General features: G+C 43.4%; 1 protein-coding gene across 1 annotated transcript in view; it reads right to left on the bottom strand.

Moving 5' to 3' along the window:
- rbm20 (RNA binding motif protein 20) overlaps positions 1–25451 on the bottom strand; it is a 245824-nt gene extending 220373 nt beyond the window's left edge. Inside the window, exon 1 of the mRNA XM_041210365.1 lies at positions 25069–25451. Coding sequence (XP_041066299.1) covers positions 25069–25202 — 134 coding nt within the window. The 5' untranslated portion in view covers positions 25203–25451. The remainder of the gene's footprint in view (positions 1–25068) is intronic.
- Positions 25452–25705: the final 254 nt, after the last annotated feature.

Genomic DNA, 25705 nt, shown 5'->3' with positions numbered 1-25705 from the left:
CAAAAGCTATATGAGAAAAAACTTTTTCACGCAGCGAGTGGTTAAGGTCTGGTTAAGGTCTGGAATGCACTGCCTGAGAGTGTGGTGGAGGCAGATTCAATCGAGGAATTCAAAAGGGAATTAGACTGTTACTGGAAAAGGAACAGCATGCAGGGTTACGGGGAGAAGGTGGGAGAATGGTATTGAATGAACTGGCTCATTTGAAGAGCTGGTACTGACATGATGGGCTGAAAGACCTGCTTCTGCACTCTAAAAATTCTGTGGTTCTGTGTGGTTCAGAGAATAAAGAATGAGGAACACAAAATAACCAAGAAGATCTAACTGAAGCCAAACATCAGCCCCCCAAGTGACAAGAGAAGTTTCCTAGTTTTCTTAAACAGCAAAACAGAGCCAAAACAAAAAACACATCTTGTATAAACCTAGAATTGAAATTCAGTTCTAATTTATGGAGAATAAAAGCAAAACGAGGTGATTACTGTCGACTAATCGGCATCTACTGTCACGGATTGTATTTCACCCCAACTGAATGAGCCAGAGCTGGTTCCTGGACTTCAAATATCATTAATCATGAAAGCTAATGCCTCGTATGAAATCCATAAGCTTAACCGGATTGTCATACTGAGCTCTTTTCCCTGATTAATGTCCTCCATTATTCCTCAAAATGTTTTCTGATTTATTAGCTTGTTTCGATGGATTAAGCCAGTTTTACCCAATTTTATAAAAATGTCTAAAAGTAAAATTTAGCTGAATGGGGAAAATGTTTCTAATAGTGTCCGATTTTAGACACGTTATTTGAAATCCTGTCAAATTTAATGCTGCAAACATTACTAAATTATAATCTGTTGTCTTTTTTTTCTAGTTTTCCCTGTTTCCACTGAAAGTATCTACTGATCTTTAATGCAGATTCCACTGGACCCAGCAGCACTCAGCTACCTCACCCAAACGGCCACATGTTGATTCCAGACGTTGATTGTTCACGAGCTATTTGCGTACATGCATTTAAAGAGCTCTATCTCGCCTGATGGAGGGAGTCTGATGAATTGGGGATGTTCTCAGTGGAATAGAGGAGATGAAGGATTGACTTAATGGAGCTGAAAGGAAGAAAATCCTGCATTTATAAAGTGCCTTTTATGACCTCAGGACATCCCAAAGGGTTTTAGAGCCAGTGAAGTTCTCTGGAGGTGTGGTCACTCATGTAATGCAGGAAATGTTTTTTTTATATTCACTTACAGGATGTGGGCATCACTGGTTAGCCCAGCATTTATTGCCCCTCCTTAATAGCCCTTGAGAGGGTGGTGGTGAGCTGCCTTCTTGAACCGCTGCAGGCAATTTATGCACAGCAAGCTCCCACAGACAGCAATGCGATGATCAGAAACTCTGTCTTTATGCTGTTGATTGAAGAATAAATATTGATCGGGACACTGGAGATGGCTCCCTTGTTCTTCGAAATAGTGTCAGATTTTTTACTTGTGAGGGCAGATGGGGCCTTGGTTTAATGACTCATCAAAAAGATGGCACCTCCAACATTGCAGCACCTCCTCAGTACTGCACAGGAGTGGCAACCTTGATTCTTGTGCTCAAATCCTGGAGTGGGGCTTGAACTCAAAACCTCCTAACTCAGAGGTAAGATTGTCACCGATTAAGTCATAGCTGGCACACGCAGTGGTTTACAGTTTTGAAGGGATGGGTCAGACCATTTAGAGGGGATATTTTCATCTTCATCTTTATCATGGGTGATAAACCAGATCAGCCATGTTTTATAGAAACTCTCTGATTTTCAATTTCATTGGTTTCACTTACATACCCGTCTTGGCACAACACCCATGCAGTGAAGACAAAAATGACCCCTAAACTGTTCCTGGTTATTGAGGCATCTACAACAAGAGATATAAAGTAAATGTGAGAGATTTAGGACAGGGAGTGGAGAAACATTCTGACACAGAAGGTTAATTGTGAGGCTGTAGAATGTATGACTGGAGTTAATGATTGAAGCAGAGAGAGTAGGTTAGATTGGTGGTTGAAGGAAGGGGAAATAAAGGGATAGGAAAACAGAGATTAGGGCTATATTCATCAGGATGGTAAGTACCGACAAGAACTGAATGTGCTGAAGCTCTTGTTCCCATGTGGTAATTTCCATGTATATCATTTATGTGTGCGTCCTCCCGTTGCTGTAGACAGGGACAGCATCCAACTTATTTCTGTATGAGGGAATTTACCAGCTTGGCAATACTAGGAGGGAGCTTTACTGGCTGAAAGCACAGATTGGAAACTTAGGTGCACAACTCATGATTTTTAAACCAAAATTAACCCTGAATCAGGAAATGACCCCTCCTTGTGTTATGATATTTTAACATATAAGAGTCAGGGGCTGGAATTTTTTTAATTCTTTCACGGGATGTGGATGTCACTAACCAGGCAGACATCCATTGCCCAACCCTAGTTGCCCTTGAGAAGGTGGTGGTGAGCTGCCTTCTTGAACCGCTGCAGTCCATGTGGTGTAGGTACACCCATAGTGCTGTTAGGGAGGGAGTTCCAGGATTTTGACTGTGAAGAAACACTCCATATATTTCCAAATCAGGATGGTGAGTGACTTGGAGGGAAACTTCCACTATTTGAAAAAAAAATCAGGGGAGTTAACACCAGTGTCCTGGCCAATATTTATCCCTCAAACAACATCACTAAAACAGATCATCTGGTCATGATCACATTGCTGCTCACACAAAGCTGTTGTCCACAGATCAGATTCCCCAATTCCTATATTACAGAAGTGACTACCCTTCAAAAGTATTTCATTGTCTTTAAAGCACTTTGGGATATTATTAAGTTGTGAAAAGCACAATATAAAAGCAGGTTTTTTATTTCAGTGCTGGTGTGGAGTGGGTGATCCCTGTTCGCATTTTCTAACCATCACATTAAGTTAATTTAAAAGGACTAAAAAAAAAACCAATCAGGCTCACAATATCCCACCAGCACTCCCAGCCATCACTGCCCTGTGCTGGGAGTTCCAAGAAGTGGAACATTCACTTTGATTGGGACTGAGACAGTGATCTCAGATGCCAGCCTTCAGCTGATGTTAGCACCTCAGTCAATAGGATCAGCAGGATTCAGGGGCCTCTGCAACATTTGTAAAACAACTGCATGCAGAGCTCGGGCGAATATTGGTTTTTAAAAACCTCACACACACATATCTCTATATCAGTTAACTTCTGTATCCATGTTATATAGTGAAACCACTATGTTCTGCAATTTTTGGAGAGTTAGTTGGAGAGGCAGCTGGAGTTCTGGGCGCCACATTATAGGAAGGATGTGAACGCATTGGAGAGAGTGCAAAAGAGGTTTACAAGAATGGTCCCAGGGATGAGAAACTTCAGCTATGAGGATAGATTGGAGAGGTTGGGACTGTTCTCCTTGGAGAGAAGGTGACTGAGAGGAGATTTGATAGAGATGTTCAAAATCATGAGGGGGCTGGACAGAGTAGATAGGGAGAAGCTGTTCCCACTCGTAAAATGATCAAGAATGAGAGGGCACAGATTTAAAGTAATTTGCAAAATAAGCAAGGGTGATGTGAGAAAAAGCTTTTTCACACAGCAAGTAGTTAGGGTCTGGAATGCATGGCCTGGAAGTGTGGTGGAGGCAGGTTCAATCAAGGCATTCAAGTGGGCATTAGATGATTATTTGAAAAGAAATAATGAGCAAGGAGGGTACGTGGAAAAGGCAGGGCAATGGCATTAGGTCATAATGCTCATTTGGAGAGCCGGTGCAGATATGATGGGCTGAATGGCCTCCTTCTGTGCTGTTAAAATTCTGTGATTCTGTGATTTAAGTACTTAATGCGTTCAGGTTTTAGGCATTACCATCAAACGGACTGATACGGAGCAGTGAAATATGAGGGTGGAAAACATGAAGCATGTGACTTGAGCACCAACAACAAAATCCCCAGGAATCTGCAAAAAATGTTTTTTTTAAGCTTATTATGGATTTGTTAACTCCCTCTTAACAATAAAGAGTTTTATGACTCTGTGTAGATTTCTACTGGTATTAATGCTCTTTTATTCATTGGTTTGCTGAGCCCTCCCATTTGTACTTGCAGCCCTATAGAGATGAGGTTGGTTTTGACAAAGATGCCCTCAACTAAATGTGAAACTTTGACAACACCACCCAAACCCTTGAATAATTAAAAAAAATCTACCTTCCCCATGTCCTGGTCTATCTGGGTCAGTTACTGCAGGTCGTTTACAGACCCATCCATGATATGGAGGTAATGTTAATTTCTGGAACAAATTAACTGGAGAGACTTCCTATCAGTCAGTATGTCAATATGCATTACAGCTTTGGGTAACTTCGAGGAGAAGAGGTAACAATATTAATTCTGATGTCTGACTGGTGTACATTGTTACACAGACAGGTGCTGAAACTGTGCTTTGAGGGTAGATTTCTGAAGCTTGTCATGTGAAGAAAAGTTATCACTAACGTGATGGAATAAAATAAATAGTTATGAATGAGTCACTGCAGAGTTCTAATTTGAATTTGAAGACTTCCTTTTGGAGAGTAGCTCAGGCTGAGAGAGGCTGGGAGTGAGGGAGACAGGAGTGACTAAGATCAAGAGCAACACAAATAGCTAGGAATGAAGGGCATGGTCATGCCTGAGATTGAGGGAGACAATAGTCTCTGGGAGTGAGGGAGACAGGAGTGTCTGGGATTGAGGGAGACGGGAGTGTCTGGGATTGACGGAGGTGGGAGTGTCTGGGAGTGAGGGAGATAGGAGTGTCTGGGATTGAGGGAGATGGGAGTGTCTGGGATTGAGGGAGACGGGAGTGTCTGGGATTGAGGGAGATGGGAGTGTCTGGGAGTGAGGGAGACGGGAATGTCTGGGATTGAGGGAGATAGGAGTGTCTGGGAGTGAGGGAGACGGGAATGTCTGGGATTGAGGGAGATAGGAGTGTCTGGGATTGAGGGAGACGGGAGTGTCTGGGATTGAGGGAGACGGGAATGTCTGGGATTGAGGGAGATTGGAGTGTCTGGGATTGAGGGAGACAGGAGTGTCTGGGATTGAGGGAGATAGGAGTGTCTGGGATTGAGGGAGACAGGAGTGTCTGGGATTGAGGGAGATGGGAATGTCTGGGATTGAGGGAGATAGGAGTCTCTGGGATTGAGGGAGACGGGAGTGTCTGGGATTGAGAGAGACGGGAATGTCTGGAATTGAGGGAGATAGGAGTGTCTGGGATTGAGGGAGACAGGAGTGTCTGGGATTGAGGGAGATAGGAGTGTCTGGGATTGAGGGAGACAGGAGTGTCTGGGATTGAGGGAGACGGGAATGTCTGGGATTGAGGGAGATAGGAGTGTCTGGGATTGAGGGAGACGGGAGTGCCTGGGATTGAGGGAGATGGGAGTGTCTGGGATTGAGGGAGATAGGAGTGTCTGGGATTGAGGGAGACGGGAATGTCTGGGATTGAGGGAGACGGGAGTGTCTGGGATTGAGGGAGATGGGGGTGTCTGGGATTGAGGGAGACAGGAGTGTCTGGGATTGAGGGAGACGAGAATGTCTGGGATTGAGGGAGACGGGAGTGTCTGGGATTAAGGGAGATGGGAGTGTCTGGGATTGAGGGAGATAGGAGTGTCTGGGATTGAGGGAGACGGGAGTGTCTGGGATTGAGGGAGATAGGAGTGTCTGGGATTGAGGGAGACAGGAGTGTCTGGGATTGAGGGAGATGGGAGTGTCTGGGATTGAGGGAGACGGGAGTGTCTGGGATTGAGGGAGACAGGAGTGTCTGGGATTGAGGGAGACAGGAGTGTCTGGGATTGAGGGAGACGGGAGTGTCTGGGATTGAGGGAGACGGGAGTGTCTGGGATTGAGGGAGACAGGAGTGTCTGGGATTGAGGGAGATTGGAGTGTCTGGGATTGAGGGAGACAGGTGTGTTTGAATCCCTAATTATTTTAAAGTAAAATTTAAAACAAAAATATTTTTAACATTTCTAAAGTCACTGCTTTGATGAAGGTTTATGGTGGATTAAGAATTAAAATAATGAGTAATTAAAACTACATAGATCTTTTAAATTATTTATTCAGCTAAGAATTTATCACTAAATTTTCAGAAACAGATTAGATTGAAGCAGGCTCTTCAAGTATCTGGAAGCCGTAAATTACAATTTGACATTGATGATTGGTATTTGAAGCTTGAAGAAACTATTATTGGGCATTACTGACCTACCAAATTTAGGAAGTATTAAAATATTCAGTCTGCCTGATCTGCATTTTCAAAATCCAGCTGTCCCAGGGTGTTTCACATAATCCTGCAGAAATTCATTTCAAAAAGTACAATCTCAGTTTGTCTTTACTTATAGCAGCTGAGGTATACAGCCGTCCAAAACTTTCACTTCATCCGCTCAAGTGTATTAACTGTCTCATCTACACTAATTTTGGGAAACAAAAAGAACAGTCCAGTATTTCCTTCCAACCAACACAAGCTGAAGCCAACACAACACTTGCAGTAGTTTTAATGGATATGGTCAAGGGTGATACGCAGCATTGTTGCCAAATGTAGACAACGACTGACCGATGTGAGAGAGGGACGTTGGGTGGAATTTTCCTGTCACTGGGATTGTCCGGTCCTGTTAAAAGTCAATGGACTTTTGGCTGGGCCACCACATCACCCATGGTGGGTCCCACCACAGCAGGGCTGCAAAATCACAGCCATTTTATTTGTGAAATTTAAACTATTAAATTGCTTGCTTGCAAGTGAGGAGGACATTATGACACTAGATTGACTTGAATTCTGATGACTAGTCTTTGGTTAATATGATCTAATTCAGTTTCTTTGTAATAGTTGATCCAACTACATTTACCTCAAAGTCGTCAATCAGACATAATTCCATGAATCAAGGGGCATCTCAGCAGAACCTTTGTTGTCATCTGGAGGTGAAAAAATGAAATTTCTTCCCTCAACCAGTGTCACAAAAAAAAACTGTTTAACTGGAAATTCACCTCCCTGTGGAATATTGGTGCGATGGCTGTCACTTTAAGACCAACTCAACTAAGTGGGGGTTGGGGGGCGGGGGGAGGTCACACGATTTGTTCAGCCAATGTGCAGCTAACGCCAGGAAATAAATTCTAGGGCGGGTCTCCCTAGGAAAAATTGGCTGTATGAGGGGCTGGCTGGATACAAGCAGCCACAGAATCTCTCGTGTAAATGAAGTTCCTTTTGTTTGACTAAGAAGCCCCCCCAGAAATTGTGTTTCTACAATTAGTTTACGCAAAATGGCTCTCATGTTTATACATAGGAACATGGCAACAGGAATAGGCCATTCAGCTCCTTGAGCCTGTACCACCATTCAGTTAGATTATGGCGAACCTGGATCTCAACTCCATTCACCCATCTTAGTTCCATAACCTTTAATTCCCTCAGCCTAACAAAAATCTAGCAATCTCAGCTTCAATGCCTTCCCCCAGCCTTTAGCAGCTTTTTACAGGGAAAAGTTTCAGATTTCTACTACACTTTGTGTGAAGAAGTGCTTCCTGAACTCGCCCCTGATTGGCCTGGCTCTAACTTGAAGCTCATGCCTCTTCGATCTGGACTCGATCACGCACCAAAGCAAATAGCTTTTCATAAGAGTGACTGCAGCACTCCATAGTAAGTCGCTGCATGCAAAGAACTTTGAACAGCTTTTCAAAGGCAAAAAAAAAACTCCAAATCTTTTCTTCAAAAAAGTCTTTGTGAAGTATGAGAAAGTATGATGTCCCTATCAGGTCATCGTCTCAATGGAAAGTGCTTAAAAGGGAATTTTTAAGGTATTGTTTTTCACCAAAAAAAACCCACTTTGACCAAGTACAAAGAACGAAACCTGCTTCATTCTCCTGTAATGATTAGGAGTATATATTTAGTAGAGTTTAAACATGGGACATCATTTCTAAAAAAAATCATTGCCCTGACTTTCTACTGACAAGCGAAGCTCATATCAGCAGCCAATGGATAGATGATTTATTTTCAATTTTCAGCCAACAGCCACTCCCATTTCCCAGCAAAAAGCAGGCAGGCAGGCGTTGAATGTTTCCTCAAAATGACGGCTTCTGGAGTGCAATTTCAGCGGACAAGACTCTCTCCTCTGAGCCAGATGGGTGTGGGTCCAAGTCCCACTGCCAGAATCATGAGTATGAAATCCTGCCTGGCAACCCAGTGCAGTACTGAGGGACTGCTGCACTGTCAGAGGAGCCGTCTTTAGGATGAGACACTAAACCGAAGCCTCGCCTGTCCTTTCAGGTGAATGCAAATAGGAAGCCTTGTGATGTGGTGGGTGGCATTCCCCACCTCTGAACCAGAAGCCCTGGGCTCAACTCCCACCCCAGAACGTGATGGCCATAGGGTGTGTTTGTGGTGTGGCCAAACAGGTTGATGGTCAGTGTGGACACATCTATGGCAGGTGGTAAGAGTGAGAGGGTTTCCTGGTCAGCCAGGGCTGTGTGGTAGCTGCAGTGTAACAGCCTCCTCACATTAAAAGACTCCACACCTTGCCATGGTTTCGGTGGTTAAGTGTCCTCTTTGTTTTGACGAGCTGCTAGAGAGGGAGATGAATGTAAAAATAACCCTGCCACTATTTGAAGAAGCACAGGGGAGTTTTCCCAGTGCTCTGGCCAATATTTATCCCCCATTGAAACTGTTCATCTGGTCATCACCTCATAGCCATATATGGGAGCTTGCTGTGTGCACATTGGTTACTACATTTACTTACATTACAACAGTGACTATACCTCAAAAGTACTTCAGTGACTGTAAAATGCTTTGGGACATCCTGAAGTCATTGAAAGTGCTACATAAATGCAAGTTTCTTCTTATTAATTTTTTAATTAAAACCACCTGGGTTTCTACTATCGTAGCACCAATAATAACCCATCCACCTTATTACAGCTGGGAAGCATTGGCCATTGTCAGAGTCTGTCAGTAGAATCTCCACCTGTTCACGTTTGATGGATCCAAATCCATTTGATGACTGGATGGTCAGTTTGGCCAGGGTTTTACATTGGTTGGGCGGGTTCAAAGGGAACAGGCGCAAATGGTTAGGAACCCGACCACTGACCACAATCGGCTCCACACCGCCATTTAACGTGGGAGGGCTAATTAATGCCCGTCTCCTACATCAGCGAGAAGGGGCGGGTTGAGCGGAAGCTTCAATGTCGGCCGGGTCCAATGGCAATCCGGCAGCCTGTCTGAAAACGGAGCAGTCGGCCATGCCAAGGCTGCCATTGGCTGGGAGGACCCTCAGCATGGAGAACGTCAGCGCTGAACACGGCAGGCTCAGGGTTTTCCGACCAGTGTCTCGCTGCCCCCCTGGAGGAGGGGGACAGCATCGCCGGGATATCCTTGTCCCAAGGGACAGGAGGAGGAGGCCTCCCCACCTCACCAAAAATGCCTGGGAGGAGGTGGCGTCACGGCTCAGCTTCCACGATGTGTTGAGGCGCACATGGGGGCAGCGCCGCAAGCGCTTCACTGTCCTCCTGCGATCGGGAGGGGTGAGTACCGTGTTGGCATGGGTCACTTAGCAGGTAGGAGCGGCCCCCCACTCCCTGGAGCTCAGGGTTCTTAGAGTGTGAGGGGCAAATGTCAATGAGGCAGCTTCTGGGGAAGGGGCTGAGGCCGGGCTGCTTGGACCGAGTGTTTTGCAGCTCCAGGGTCACGAATCGGCTGAGGCCTGCGAGGTTTCCCTCAGGTGGGATTGGCCAGGCTGCAATAGCAATGCAGGGACAGGGTGGACTAATCAATGTTCCTCTGTCCTTTCAGGAGGACACAGCCCACAACAATGCTGAGAGGTTGTGGACTGGCGGAGGAGCTCCCCACCTTCTGGTCCTGTCCAGACACGAGCAGGTGGCACTGGAGCTGGAGAGGCGCCATTCACCGAGGTCAACCGGTCACGGTGAGGTTGGGGTGCCACAGGGAGGTAAGAGTGCAGTGCACTGAGGTCAGAATGTCTGTCATAGCGACCATTCCACTGTTGTCTCTATATTGATGTGAGCCTCAAACATGGAATCTCCGTTGATAATGGAAAGACGAGGACACCCTGATCTGGGAGCTAGACATGCACACTAACAGTGTAATGACTTCAGCTAGTGCCATGTCCTTGTTCTTCCTTTCAGGCTCACCAGAAGCCTGTCGGGGTCAGGAGCCTGAAGGACTGCCGCTCACCTCAGGGGACACAGACAATATAAACGCAACAGTTTCACAGCCTCTTGGCCAGGCAGGCACCAGCGCAGATACCAGCACCTCAGTGGGCATTAGATTGGTGGATAGTATCTCAGGGCACAGCAGTGAGGGCACTTCATACTCGCTTGAGGTGCAGGCGGAGGCAGAGAGTGCCCAGGGCACCAGCAGTCAGAGGACAGAGGGAGACCAGGAACACGCTCAGTCGGAGGCTGATGATGGGCCTCTGGAGTTGTCCCTGAGGCAGCAGATGCTGGAGGTCCAGCAGGGTGTGCAGGAGGATCTGGCAGAGATACACGAGGGAATTCGTGCCCTGGTGCCCGTTGTGGAGGAGTCTGTGTGGAGCATGAGCAATGCAATGACCCTCATGGCCGAGCGCACTGCCTCCTCCATTGAGAGAGTGGCAATTCTCATGGAGAGGCTGCTCGGACCTGCAAGCCCTCACACCAGCAATGACCTCAGGTGGTGACTGTCAGTGTGGGAGATGGATTAGGCACCCGGTATCCCAGCTTGCTGACCATCCATCAGTGGTGGGCAGGGAGGTTCAAAGTGACCTGAAGTTGCCCGAGCTGCCTGTTGTCTCTGTGGGGTCCTCTCAGGGTTCTCCGGATGAGGGCAACAGCTCCTCTGCCCCTCTGCCAGTGACTGTGGCATCCGATGAGGCTGCAGCGACTGGGGAGATGCCAGCTGTGGCACTGGCCACTCCCTCCCAGGTGCCAGCACAGGCTCCATGGGCCAGAGGACACCCGCCAAGGTCACCAAGGCCAATGGGAGAGCAGAGTGAGCGGGCTGTCTCCAATGCCAGTGCCAGCGACGAGGGAGCACCAAGACGTAGCACCTGTAAATGCAAACGTAAATCACCTTGGGCACAACATGGGCTTATCACTGGTGATATTTTTTCCCCCACATCTAAGTTAGTTATTAGTTGGTGTGATGGAGAACACCTTTCCATTGGATTTGTTTTATGAATACCAGGCTCCCCACCATTAAATGTGTTTGTGTTCAACAAGCCTCGGGGTTCGTCATTAGTTCTGCAGGTGAAGGGGAACCCATGATGTTATGAGTGACTTGTTTGTCTTGAGCTTTATTGACAAGGTACATAGTTAATGTCCCTAACCAGGTAGATGTTGCTCTCAGGTATCGAGTATGGAGCCTGCAGCCCTGGCGTGTGTTGTAGGTCCATCTGTGGTAAGCTAGCTGAAGGGTAGTTGCACCAAAGCCTCCCGGGTGTCCCTGCCTCCCTGGAGGTTGCCCAGGTCAGCGTCTATTCCCTTCAGTGTTCTCCTGAGCGAGCTCATCCTTGGGCTCATAATTGGACTCATCATGTGCAGCCGGAGCATCTGTGTCTATGTCTTCTTCCTTCACTGCTTCCCCCTTTTCCAATGCCAGATTGTGGAGAGCACTGCATGCAACCACTATCAGCGACATACGATCTAGGGGGTACTGGAGTGCGCCCCCTGAACGGTGCAAGCATCGGAAGCACATCTTGAGAAGACCGATGGTTCTCTCCACCACAGCCCTTGTGGAGGCTCCTATTGTACCGCTGCTCAGCCTCTGTTCTTGGATGGCGGAGAGGCGTCATGAGCCACCTTCTGTGGGGATTGCCCTTGTCACCCAGCAGCCATCCATCCAGCCGGGCTGGAGCACTGAAGAGCCCCGGCACCTGGGAGTGTCTGAGGATGTAGGTGTCGTGGGAACTGCCTGGGTACCTTGCACAGACTTGTAGAATCAGCATCCTGTGGTCACACACTATCTGCATGTTCATGGAGTGGAAGCCCTTCCTGTTGACGAAGGCACCGGGCTCACCTGCTGGTGCCTTGATGGCCACATGTGTACAGTCTATAGCACCCTGGACATGGGGGAAGCCAGCAATGGCCACGAAGCCTCTGACTCACTGTGTCTGGCTGGCCTCGTCCGTGTGATAGTGAATGAAAGTCAATGCACGCCTGAGCAGAGCGTCTGTCACCAGCTTGAAGCAACTGTGGACAGCTGATTGGGAGACTCCACAAAAATCACCCACCCACCCCTGGAAAGAGCCAGAGGTATAGAAGTTGAGGGTCACGGTGACCTTCAGAGCCACTGGCATGGGGTGTCCACCCACACAGTTGGAGCTGATCTCAGGGCTGATCATCTGACAGATGGAGGTCACTGTCTCCCTTGAGAGGTGGAGCCTCCTTCAGCATTTCACCTCGGACACATTGAGGTAGCTGCATCACCGTCTGTAAACCCTGGCAGCAGGATAGTGGCGTCTTCTGCAGCCCCTTCCCCCTTGGAATACCTGCTGACCCTGCGCCCCTTGTGCCTGCGCCTCTCCTCCCACAGGTCACCCCCCTGGAGGCTGAATAGCGACACCTGGCCTCCACTCCTGCCCCTCTCTTTCTCCATTGGGGAGGTGCCTCCAGCGGAGACCACAATCCCCATTCCCAGGGTAAGGGAAGGCTGTCTGATACCTGGAAGGGTCCCAGGTGGTATGACTCCTCTGGAGTCCTGAACTGAAGCCTGTTATTTCTGTCAAAGCAGCTCTGAAGCTAAATGAAGTTGTCCTAGTAGCAAGGAGCAGTAAGTGATAAACTAAAGTACTGACAACTTGCATTAGTGAGCCCACTCACCCACCCTCCCTTAACCCACCTGCGGATGAGGTTTCTGAAAATATGACCTAACCGCCTGCCCATTTGTTGCGCCCATGTGATGCCCTGAAGATCACACGGGCTGCGTAAAATCAAAGGCAATTAGCATCCTAAGAGCCTTCACTGGCCCGTGAATTAACAGCGGACTCGCCTCTGCCCTCATAGCGCTCGCCTACTGAAATAGCGCGATGGTGCCCGGTGACATCGGGACGTGTCATTTCAGGTTTGGGCGTGTTGTGGCCGCCCCCACACACCAAGTGTAAAATCCTGCTCTTTATGCCCCTGAAACATTCACTCAAATGCCGAATGAAAATTATGTTCCCAGTTCACATTATTTAATGACGGAATGCAAAGAATTCATGGAGACAACAAAAACAGGGACCTGCAATAAAACTGCCCGTCATTAACAAATCAGACAATCTGACTTCAGTCAGACATTAGGCTCTTTGGCCAGAAACTGAGGTAGAGGAGGGAAAATGGCAGCAGTGAAATCATGTTTGTTCGGTCAGCCAAGTGTCTGACACACCCAAAAACTTACCCCGGTGTCCAGGCCAAATTTATAAAGGAAACCACTCTCTTTACTTTATTAGGAGTGTGCACTGTCGTCCCATACTGACATCAAGAAGCAACCCATCAGAGAGAAGTAGGGGTTGGGGGGGGTGGGGGATGTGTATGGGGGGGAGGGGAGGGGGGCAGAGGCGGTGGAGTGGTGGAGGGGGATGGGAGGGGAGGGATTAATCTGATACTGGAGATTCACTGGAAAGATCACAGCTCAATAGTTTGCAGACGCAGCATTTCTTTCGCAATATGTGTCCTGAGCAACTAACAGGCGCCATTCCTAAAACCCCACACAGACCCAGCAAGAAATGCTAACTTCATAAAGTGAGTTTACTGCGCAATTTTAAATAACATCATTAAAGTCTCTGAGGGAGAGATCGCCCATCAGTCAAAAGCAAAACTCCTCTCAAATTATTTTTACCTTATCCAGAAATAATTAATTTGCAAAGCTACAAAACATATGTACATGTGGTTCATATTTATTAGGAAATTACTAGTAAAAACAAGCTATAAGCCCAAACTAGTCACTTAAATGAGGAAGGATCAATGACACAGGGACCCTGAAATTCACTGGGAAAGCAGGATATTGTCTTTGACTTTAACAATTTAATGACAAGCGTAACCTCAAATATATTTTGTCAAGATGGTTTCAATCTCCGGTGCAGAGAAAGCGTGATTCTCTGCTCATAACCAAAAATAGTACCTCCCAACACACGTTGTTTGCTCATCATTAGACAGGAAAGGTCACGACATGCACTTAAACTGTGCGCATGCACGGAATAAACATGCACGTATTCGTGAATGCATACATGTTTGGCTATATGAGCACGCATACATAGACATACAAACGTGTATGTGTGCATACCCATGTTCTGATAGGCAATTAGATTCGGTTAGAAAACGCTCAAAATTCTCAACCAAGTTCCGATCCTCCACCATCCCAGCCGTGTGCCAAAAAAACCTCAACTTGCTTCTCATTGGGTGATACAATTTTTATAAATTCTTGCAAGTCATTACATGTCGCAATAAATTAACATCAAAAATCTGCAGTTAGCCGGTCAAAAGAAAAGTGCTGATGAGAATATTTAATTTGAATCTGCCTGTTATTAATATTGCTGGTCAGTTCTGCAATATACTTCCTGCTCCATATCAATGAGTATATTTGATTAGATTCCCAACAATAATCCATCAACATTTTTGCGTTAAATAGTCTTTCATTTTATTACAGCTTACATTCATCAAATGTAATTAATAGTCTTGGCAAACATGAGTATATTTAATTTGAGAGTCTCTGTTCCGCTTATCATCCAAATTAAAATTCCATTCTATGAAGTAAAATTTGCAAAAGTAATTTCTGAAAAAAAACTGGATTATGTTTCTGTTCTCCTGCAGCAAGTCTTTTTTATAAAGGATTTTGTTTCATTCTCGATGTCTTATTTTAATTAATTATAATAGTCAGACTTTAGAATGAGGTTCATCATTATTAATGTAAAACTGGAACAATTTTATTTGAAACTGAGGAGATTTTCAAATAGTGCATTCAGTGAAAGGCATCTCATTACAATTAGCTTGTTCGTTTATTAACTTGAATCTTGTGGGATTTTTAAAAAGTATATTATCGCTTTTTTTCTGTTAAGCCCTAATTTCAATCAACAAAACAGGAGCGTTCTGTTTGACACGCAGAATGATGGATGCTTCTAGATCAACATGATCTTGAAAAGTCACAGTGAATTAGTTTCGGGAACCACTGTATCTTGTAATAACACCCATGCTGGAAAATCCTTTATTTCTAAAATGAATATGGACCACCAGTAACGTTGCACAGGATCCTCAAAGATTATGCATTGAAGAACATAGACTGGGCAAGTTTGCTATTTTTGAACAGTTGTGCTCTGTGGCTTTAGGGGTGCAGAGCGGATGGGGAGAGTGGGGAAAGAAAAACGTTGCTGACTGACAATGTTTCGGACAGCAATAAACCTGCCACCGAAGATGCACAGCGTATTGAGTGTGAAGCCTCAGGTCAACAGCGGTTTGATCTGCAAACTCCGCAGTTACTTCAACAAGTTGCAACAGTAAACCACAGGTTTTATAGATCGAGGCAGCAAGCTGTGCATCGCCAGAAAAGCACATTTCGTAAGCTTGTATATAATCATCAGTAAAACACCTATGTGCCTTCGGAATAACTCTCTGACAAAAACCTGCTGCAAATCTGATCTAATCTCCAACCCAAGGTTCACTGGCTCGAGAACAAAATTTTGTGCCATTCCCAAAAGCGATAAAATTCTGAATGTAGAAAACAACAAAACAAAATTTAGATTATCAGCGTGCATGGCAGTCACAGAGTTAAAAGCCAAAATGATTAAGGACACATTATGACAAGTATTCGGTTACTTATATGTTTCTAACTTTTATTTCAGTGTGGTAAGAATAGAATTTATTGCATTTGGTCCTTAATTTATAAGGAGGTGTGCCTGAGCACTCACAGTCACAAACACACATCCAAGCCCACACAATCACCTACACAACCACACAATCACCTACACAGCCACACAATCACCTACACAATCACCTACACAACCACACAATCACCTACACAACCACACAATCACCTACACAACCACACAATCACCTACACAATCACCTACACAACCACACAATCACCTACACAGCCACACAATCACCTACACAACCACACAATCACCTACACAACCACACAATCACCTACACAGCCACACAATCACCTACACAATCACCTACACAACCACACAATCACCTACACAGCCACACAATCACCTACACAATCACCTACACAACCACACAATCACCTACACAGCCACACAATCACCTACACAGCCACACAATCACCTACACAACCATACAATCACCTACACAATCACCTACAAAATCGCCTAAACAACCACACAATCACCCACATAATCACCTACACAACCACACAATCACCTACACAGCCACACAATCACCTACACAGCCACACAATCACCTACACAATCACCTACACAACCACACAATCACCTACACAATCACCTACAAAATCGCCTAAACAACCACACAATCACCCACATAATCACCTACACAACCACACAATCACCTACACAGCCACACAATCACCTACACAGCCACACAATCACCTACACAATCACCTACAAAATCACCTACACAGCCACACAATTACCTACACAATCACACAATCACCTAGACAGCCACACAATCACCTACACAACCACACAATCACCTACACAATCACCTACACAACCACACAATCACCTACACAACCACACAATCACCTACACAACCACACGATCACCTACACAGCCACACAATCACCTACACAACCACACAATCACCTACACAACCACACGATCACCTACACAGCCACACAATCACCTACACAGCCACACAATCACCTACACAACCACACAATCACCTACACAGCCACACAATCACCTACACAGCCACACAATCACCTACACAATCACACAATCACCTACACAGCCACACAATCACCTACACAATCACACAATCACCTACACAGCCACACAATCACCTACACAATCACCTACACAACCACACAATCACCTACACAGCCACACAATCACCTACACAATCACCTACACAGCCACACAATCACCTACACAACCACACAATCACCTACACAGCCACACAATCACCTACACAATCACCTACACAACCACACAATCACCTACACAGCCACACAATCACCTACACAATCACCTACACAACCACACAATCACTTACACAACCACACAACCACCTACACAGCCACACAATCACCTACACAACCACACAATCACCTACACAACCACATAATCACCTACACAACCACACAATCACCTACACAGCCACACAATCACCTACACAATCACCTACACAACCACACAATCACCTACACAGCCACACAATCACCTACACAATCACCTACACAACCACACAATCACTTACACAACCACACAACCACCTACACAGCCACACAATCACCTACACAGCCACACAATCACCTACACAACCACACAATCACCTACACAACCACACAATCACATACACAGCCACACAATCACCTACACAATCACCTACACAGCCACACAATCACCTACACAATCACCTACACAACCACACAATCTCCTACACAGCCACACAATCACCTACACAATCACCTACACAACCACACAATTGCCTACACAATCACACAATCACCTACACAGCCACATAATTACCTACGCAATCACCTACACAATCACCTACACAACCACACAATCACCTACACAACCACACAATTAGTAACAAACACACACAAACAGATGCACAGACCACACACCTTCGCAAATAGTCACAAGCATCTGTTCAATCACACAAGTACCCACACAGGTTGCCGTTCTGCTCACTTCTTTCCCCAATGTTTCCTTATCAGAGGCACAGACTTAAAATTAAATTTTAATGTAAATGTCATGTAAATGTGTTGCTTGTTCAAACATGCAAGCATGGAGGTATACACACATATATACATATGCATGCCCATATACTCATCTATATATTATATATACTGTATATACACACAGTGCAGTTTGTACACACATGTTCGTGCAAATTTATATATGCATTTTATATATATTCTGTGCACACTTGTAAGTACAGGCACATTCCTATTATAAACCAAAAAATTTAGACGAGTCTGTTTCTCCACAGCATTCTTCCTGGATTATGCCATAAATAAAGAGTTAGAATCAACCTCCAGTAATTTATGTTATAGTCAACATTATTCTTCATATTTTTCTTCTGGAACAAGTTTCAAACATATACTACTTCTTTAAGCAGAGATTAACAGAAGATTTCTGGTTTTATGAACGAGAATTTGTGGCTGTTTTTCCCACTTTACTGTCAAAAGCATGTTATAAATTTAACGTGATTCAAAATGTATTCAAGGTTTCTAATCTAAACCCACTGAAGCTCTCATTTTAAGCTCTCCCGTTTTTCACATCTGGAGTGCAATGCCAGTCTTGCTAAGACAGAGTATATCTTTACATCGTAATTTGCTGTGTCACACCCATCCCAGGAGATTGAAAATAAATATCCATCACATATTTATCAAAAGTTGCAGCAACATTTCAAGACAGATTATAACAATCTGAACACGTTGTAGGCTGCCTGGAATAATATCCAGAACAAATTCAGTTTCTAAAGAACCCGTAAACTTGTAACATAGGAAACATTTTGGTAAATTCTGCTGAAGTATTAAACTGAACTTTAAAAAGTAAACTATTTGCCTATTTTTATCTTTCGCTCTTTTATTACTCCCGTTTGATCGGTTGAATAAAGTGAATGTTAGACAATATGAAGTAGTTTGGCAATAAGTATTACAATAATTGAATTTTTCAGTATAGATATATATATTATATACACACACACACACACACACACACACACACACAGAATCATAGAATTTTAACAGCACAGAAGGAGGCCATTCAGCCCACTGTGTCTGCATCGGCTCTCCAAATGAGCATTGTGACCTAGTGCCATTGCCCTGCCTTTTCCCTGTACCCCTGCACATTGTTACTATTTAGATAATCATCTAATGCCCTCTTGAATGCCTCAATTGAACCTGCCCCCACCACACTTCCAGGCCGTGCATTCCAGACCCGAACAACTCGCTGTGTGAAAAAGTTTTGTCTCACATCGCACTTGCTTTTTTTGCAAATTACTTTAAATCTGTGCCCTCTCATTCTTGATCCTTTTACGAGTGGGAGCAGCTTCTCCCTATCTACTCTGTCCAGCCCCCTCATGATTTTGAACATTTCTATCAAATCTCCTCTTAGCCTTCTTCTCTCCAGCGAGAACAGTCCCAACCTTCCCAATCTATCACTGCTGGGCAATTAATTTATCAATATGTTTTCCACACAAGTTTCTTGTTAAGCCTGTGGTTATGATACCCTGACTTCAATACTAAATAATGGGACAAGCTATTAGCGAACAGTAGATAAGTAACAGTACCAGTATTAATAACAGTATGAGCAGTTGTTTTTGATAAAACTGTAGTTTTGATGCCGACTTTAAAACCTAACGGAAAATGCCCAGGAGGGAGCCCTAATCCAGTTTGATGTGGAATGTTATTAAAACAATCATGCCATTTTGGAGAGGGAGAGGGAGCATAAAGGTGATTTTTCTTTCTGTGATTTGTGGTTGGGAATTACTATCAGAGAAAAACACTCAAGTGGGCAGCATATTGCTGACCAGCTTGAAAGGAAAGCCCTCATTTCCTGCAGCTCCATCACTTAACTACTTGACAGCTGCAGTTATTAATAATTCAATATTTATTTTAAAAACTTATCATTGGCTCCAAATTCTTCACACAGAGCACTGAACCGTGTTGGCTGTTGCATTGAACATTCCAAACGACAATAAATTTTCATAGATATAATTTTGAGAGAGACACAGGAATATATAAAAACAAAAATACCTGGAAAAACTCAGCAGATCTGGCAGCATCTGCGGAGAGGGACACAGTTAACGTTTCGAGTCCGAATGACCCTTCAACAGTTCTGTCTGTTGAAGGGTCATTCAGACTCGAAACGTTAACTGTTTTCCTCTTCGCAGATTCTGCCAGACCTGCTGAGTTTTTCCAGGTATTTTTGTTTTTGTTCTGGATTTCCAGCATCCGCAGTTTTTTGCTTCTATCACAGGAATATATAATGTTACACAGCCTAGCACTTTATGGAATTGTTTATCTCATTTTATCATTTGTAATATCTTGAGTTACATATTGTCACTAAAACATTATTTGAAGCACGCGGGGTCTAAAGAATGAATAGAAACAGTCGGAAGTAAGTAGTATGATGTGATACAAGCTAGAATTCCTTGTAGAGAGTCAACTGAAGCTCAAAGGAAATTGGGTGTGAGCTTCTTCACTCTCTGTTTCCCTGACCTTAACATGAAAACACAACCACTTGAAATAGAAACACATTCAAACGCTGACTCCCTCAACTTTAAAAGAAAACTCATTGCCTATTTTTATCTTTCGCTCTTTAATTACTCCCATCTGATCAGTTGAATAAAGTGAATGTTAAACAATATGAAGTAGTTTGGCAATAAGTATTACAATAATTGAATTTTTCAGTATAGGTATATATATTATATATATATGCACACACACAGAACCACAGAATTTTAACGGCACAGAAGGAGGCCATTCAGCCCACTGTGTCTGTACCGGCTCTCCAAATGAGCATTATGTCCTAGTGCCATTGCCCTGCCTTTTCCCTGTACCCCCGCACATTGTTTCTATTCAAATAATCATCCAATGCTCTCTTGAATGCCTCGATTGAATCTGCTTCCACCACATTTCCAGGCTGTGCATTCCAGACCTGGACCGCTAGCTGTCTGAAAATTTTTTCTCACATCGCATTTGCTTCTTTGGCAAATCACTTTAAATCTGTGCCCTCTCGTTCTTTATCCTTTTACAAACGGGAACAGCTTCTCCCTATCTATTCTGTCTATTAGCCGATTAAAGCAGAATTATCACTGGACTTGTGAGTTTTCAGTGCAGTAACAAAAATATTAAAATACTATTATTTTACTATTCACTGAGTGATATTGATTACACTAGAGATGTTTCAGCCAGACCAAGTCCATGAAGCAGCAATGAGCAGATCTGCTGTTTGTTGGAGTGATTCTACGCTATAGAACAGACGATAATCAGCCGAACCACTACATTTTTCAACAGCTTGTTTTAAATTAGCTTACAATATGTTAAAAATCTTAAAAATTAGGCCGATGATTTTTTCAGGTCCGTACACCTTTGAAGACTACCTCAGGCAGCCATTGTGTTGCACAGTACACTAAAGACAGGAGGTTGTGGGGTAGCGTCAGTGTTTGGGTTTGTCATAGGATGAGTGGCATATACCAGTTCAACAACTCAAAGGAAAGAGACAGAATTCACCAACAAAACAAACATCTCTTTCAAGAAATAGTAGCATTTATATAGGACCTAATGATTCTTAGAAACATGTCAAAGTGACAAATTACTCTGAAATTTCAAATATATAGTTTCAGCAGCTTTTCATGTCCAGGTTAATAATGGATACATTTCAACATGGTACAGTCTTTGTAACTGTAACAAGACTCTCCATCTAAATTGAAATGAAGTTTGTTTTATTTAAAGACACGGTACATGTATGGTGCATTAATTGCAGCCTTTGTTTGATTGTTTATTTTTTTTTAAATGGTATTCCTAGTTCAGAAAATGTGTTTCTACTTGTAAGTTGCAACACTCTGAATTGGAAAGGTGTCTCTCATTCTCACAGTAATTCACTGCAATGATTCTCTATTCGCGTGATGTGTTATCAGGGTTTCAATCTAAAGTGGGATTATTTACCTTGTGTTCCAATGACACATCCACTTTCTGAATCAGTTTATTCAGTAAGCATAGACAAAGCATTAAGTATTGTTTCATTGTGAGGCAGGGTTGCTGTAGTTGCAATGGACTCTCAAATAGAGTCATTTACTGACAGACACATGCCAGAGCTGATTTCCATTAAATGGAAAATACCTTGTTATGTCCACCCATTCTTTCCTGGCCATGCACACGTCTGTATGAGAGACTCAAATGTACAGGGGTGTAAGCACATGCAGAGGGGGAGCTCTGGATCTGACTTGCACTATTTGTCACTTTCCTAGAATCGTTCCACTTTGCTGCAGTTTTCATGTCAAATAGATCCACAAATCTTATTACCAACTGCTAGCAATAGCAACAAAATTGGTAAACCTTGCTCTTTCAGTGAACGATTGTGTGAAATTAGCCATCTGCAGTTTTAAGATATATTTCAAGGCTATATATGGGCACATCAGATAGAGATCTGTATCAGTCTCTGTCTCATTTTCACGTGAATTTTAAGCTTACAATAACAATTTGTATTTGTACACAGCCCCTCACTGAGAGGAATATCTACCAGTGCAGAAGAAGAGCATAAGTGATGAGAAACACCACAAATGAAGAGTTTGGCTTTGATGAGAATTTTGAAGGTCTCTATTAAAAGAGTGCTTCTTTTGAATTAATTTGAGAAGTATGTATTTTATAACAGGATCACCACAATCCGCAGTTTCTAAACTCGCTGCAATTAGGCTTTGAAATTGCTAAAACTCCCAACGCTAACTACCCAAACTATAATTACGCGTCTTTCCTTCTTTTCAAGGAGATTCCATTCCAGCAGCAAGGACTGTCAGGATTATGTAGTACTAGCTGCTCATTAGTAACATGAATGATTTATAGCTTGTATAAATGCATTAAAATATACTTTAATTCACAACACACACAACCACATCTAGAGCTGAAACAAATATCTGCACCACATGTGAAATATTAAGGATTTTTGACGATAACATGATAAGAAAACACTGCTACAAAGAAAATCGCTCGCAATTCAAACTCAGAAAATCAAAATTCAAAAGACTTGCCTCAAATCCAGTTTTTTACCCAAAATCCTTATGCTTCTACCCATCTATATTAGTTTGAATTATTTCTAAGATTCTTTATGAATATTAAGTTTAAATTATTATGTTATATTATACAATATTATATTATATAAGTCTTATCCTTAAAAATATACATTGCAAGTGTATATATTCCATTTTAATAATTGTTTGCCAAAACGCAATCACACTTAAATCAGAGTTATCAATTTAACAGCGAAATTTATTAAGTCAACTTACATCGAATTGTATTTAGAACTATGGCCATTTGTTTTTTGCTTATTTTTAAACAGCGCTGACCTACACCTACATTTTGTTTTACATAAAACTTGTCACACCTCATGGGCACGGTTACTGGTTTAAAATGACTAAATAAGTCAAGTTCCATTTCCTAGAATTTATGCTGGTGCTTGAGTAGCACATTCTGCGATTCACATGCATTTTTGTATTTTATAAAAAGCCCCAAACCAATGGGGCATGTTTTAGAGTTTAAAGAGCAAGAAGACTTCTGTCATCAATAGGACTGTAAATAAAGCTTTTACACTGATCATCCATCATGAACCCTGCCTTTCTTTGAATTTATTATACACTTACTTCCCTTCTCAGATCATGTGCCTGGTTCTGCAACTTTCCTCTCCATATTGTATGGGATCGCTTGGGCTGTGCTCTGTGCCTGTTAGGGGTCAGGAACTAAAAGTCCAGGTAATTACGGGAGTAACCTTGCCTTCTACTGTCCATGATACAAGTGCATTAGATTCCAACATGTTATTCCTTCGTGTTATCCAGAAGACCTTATAATTTACACCAAGTTTCTCATTTTCCAGATCCATTTATTCAAAGCCCACCACGCAGTGTTGACCTTTATCCTTCATGTCAACGGAAACACACTGAACTAAACAATTTATAAGATTATTTTTTCACTTTTCAGATGCTTATTAGGTCTATGCCAAGAACTGAGCAATGAAAAAACTTACACTTATATATACATATATACGTGTATATATCCTCGAAATATCCTACAGCGCTGCACAGCCAAAACACATTTACTTTAAAAGTGTAACGCTGTTGTAATGAATACCTGTTTTTCTTCTGTTATTATTCTTATTCCCAATTTTTTTTTAAATGGCCTTTTTCTGCTTTTAGTTACATGACCATGGAAATAGATATGACTTGCCTGTGCATGAGTGCGTGTGTGGGAAGCTGCAAAGGATGTTCATTATACAAAAATGTTGAATGATATTGTACATTATTGCCAAATAAGCATTTCACCCACTTCCCAGCAATGTATAAAATATCTTACAATATGGCTCTGTAATTTATCGGTTTAATTGTTCAGGAATTATCTTTTATATTTTGGGGAAAAACTGAATAAATTTTGAGAGAGTGAGAACTTTCTTCTAAATCTTATAGTGGCCAATTAAACAGGAATGCACAAAATGTTTATAACAGTGGAATCTGATTATGTAACAAGACTGACAGTACTTTTTTAATTGGCCTAGTACAAGAGATTATACCAACTGACGAAAAGCTTGAAAGATTATTTATATTTTAAGGGTTTGCTTTCTACATTTACATCTTTATGTAGGTGAGCTTTGCTGAAAAGGAATTCTCAGTAATTGATCTGTTTCTTAATTGGTAAAGAGGAACAGTGTTATAGTCTCAGTGTTAAAGAGTTGCAGTGTTTCAATGCTCACTCTGTATTCTCAATGAAGCAAGAACTACTTGGACAACTGTGCAACAACGAACCGGCAAAATGTGGTATCTCTCTCTGTTCTTGCTGCTCTGTGTTGAACATCGTAAAAATGCATCTGACAGAAGATTTCAATGGACTCTTGAATAAATATCTATCACTTAAAATCACAGCTGCACAGATTGGTTCAACTTGTAAAAATTGACAGCCGTTAGACTCTCCAGATGGACTATGTACAACACTGAGCTCACCTCACCGTGTTTTCTAACCTTGCTGACAGAAGCGTTTAGAGGCAATTTCCATTCTGTTTGTGGAGGAACCGCGACACCCTCCCCACCCCCACCCTCCGCACATTACTTGCGGCACCGGGTGCCATCAAACAGACATTGTTCGACAGGCATATTTGCACAGCCCATTTACTCTCAGCTTTTACTAAATAAAGTTATGGGTTTTTTTTGTACTTCACTGCCTAGTTGTTTGTTGTGAATGGTTTTGTTCAGATTACCTTGTTGCACCCTGTGGAGTAGGTGGCTCCCCTCCTGATCCTGTTGGGCCAGATACTGACGTGGGTGTAGCCATGTCACCAGCTCTCTTATCGGTAGGTTCATTAGCGCCACAGCCACTGCTCTGCTTCTTCATGCCAGCAATCAGCTGCTATTTATCCCCCTTTCTTAGAAGTGACAAGCGTCCAGCCCCACCAACAGCACCAACCAGCAGAAACCCCTGTGCCTGCCGCTTTGATGAAGGCACTGTACACTATCGATGTGCTCAAAGGCAGAGTAACCAAGTCCGGCTCCCTAGTCCTCCAATTCTCCAATGTCTCGAGCAGGCTTCTCTGTCAACTTAATTCACTGATTTGACGAGCGTCTCCAGAGAAATAGGTGGAAAACTGATGCGTTCACAGGGGACGTGCTGGAGACCAGCTGAAAGGGTTTGAATCCAATGGGTCACTTAGATCCTGCAGATAGGCCAAGCTGTCTCTCTGTAAGTGCAATTGACAGAGACCAGACCGAGGACATATACATAGAGACTACAGTTGATGCGTCTGGAATGCTATTAGTCACCCAGTAGGTGCAGGATCAGCCTGCGAGCAGCTGCTATTCTGATACCTCATGTAGCAGCTGGATCAGATTCCGATGTTG

Source organism: Carcharodon carcharias, chromosome 17 (assembly GCF_017639515.1).
Source record: "Carcharodon carcharias isolate sCarCar2 chromosome 17, sCarCar2.pri, whole genome shotgun sequence".
Taxonomy (NCBI): Eukaryota; Metazoa; Chordata; class Chondrichthyes; order Lamniformes; family Lamnidae; genus Carcharodon; species Carcharodon carcharias.
This window is presented reverse-complemented; position numbering and strand designations above follow the sequence as displayed.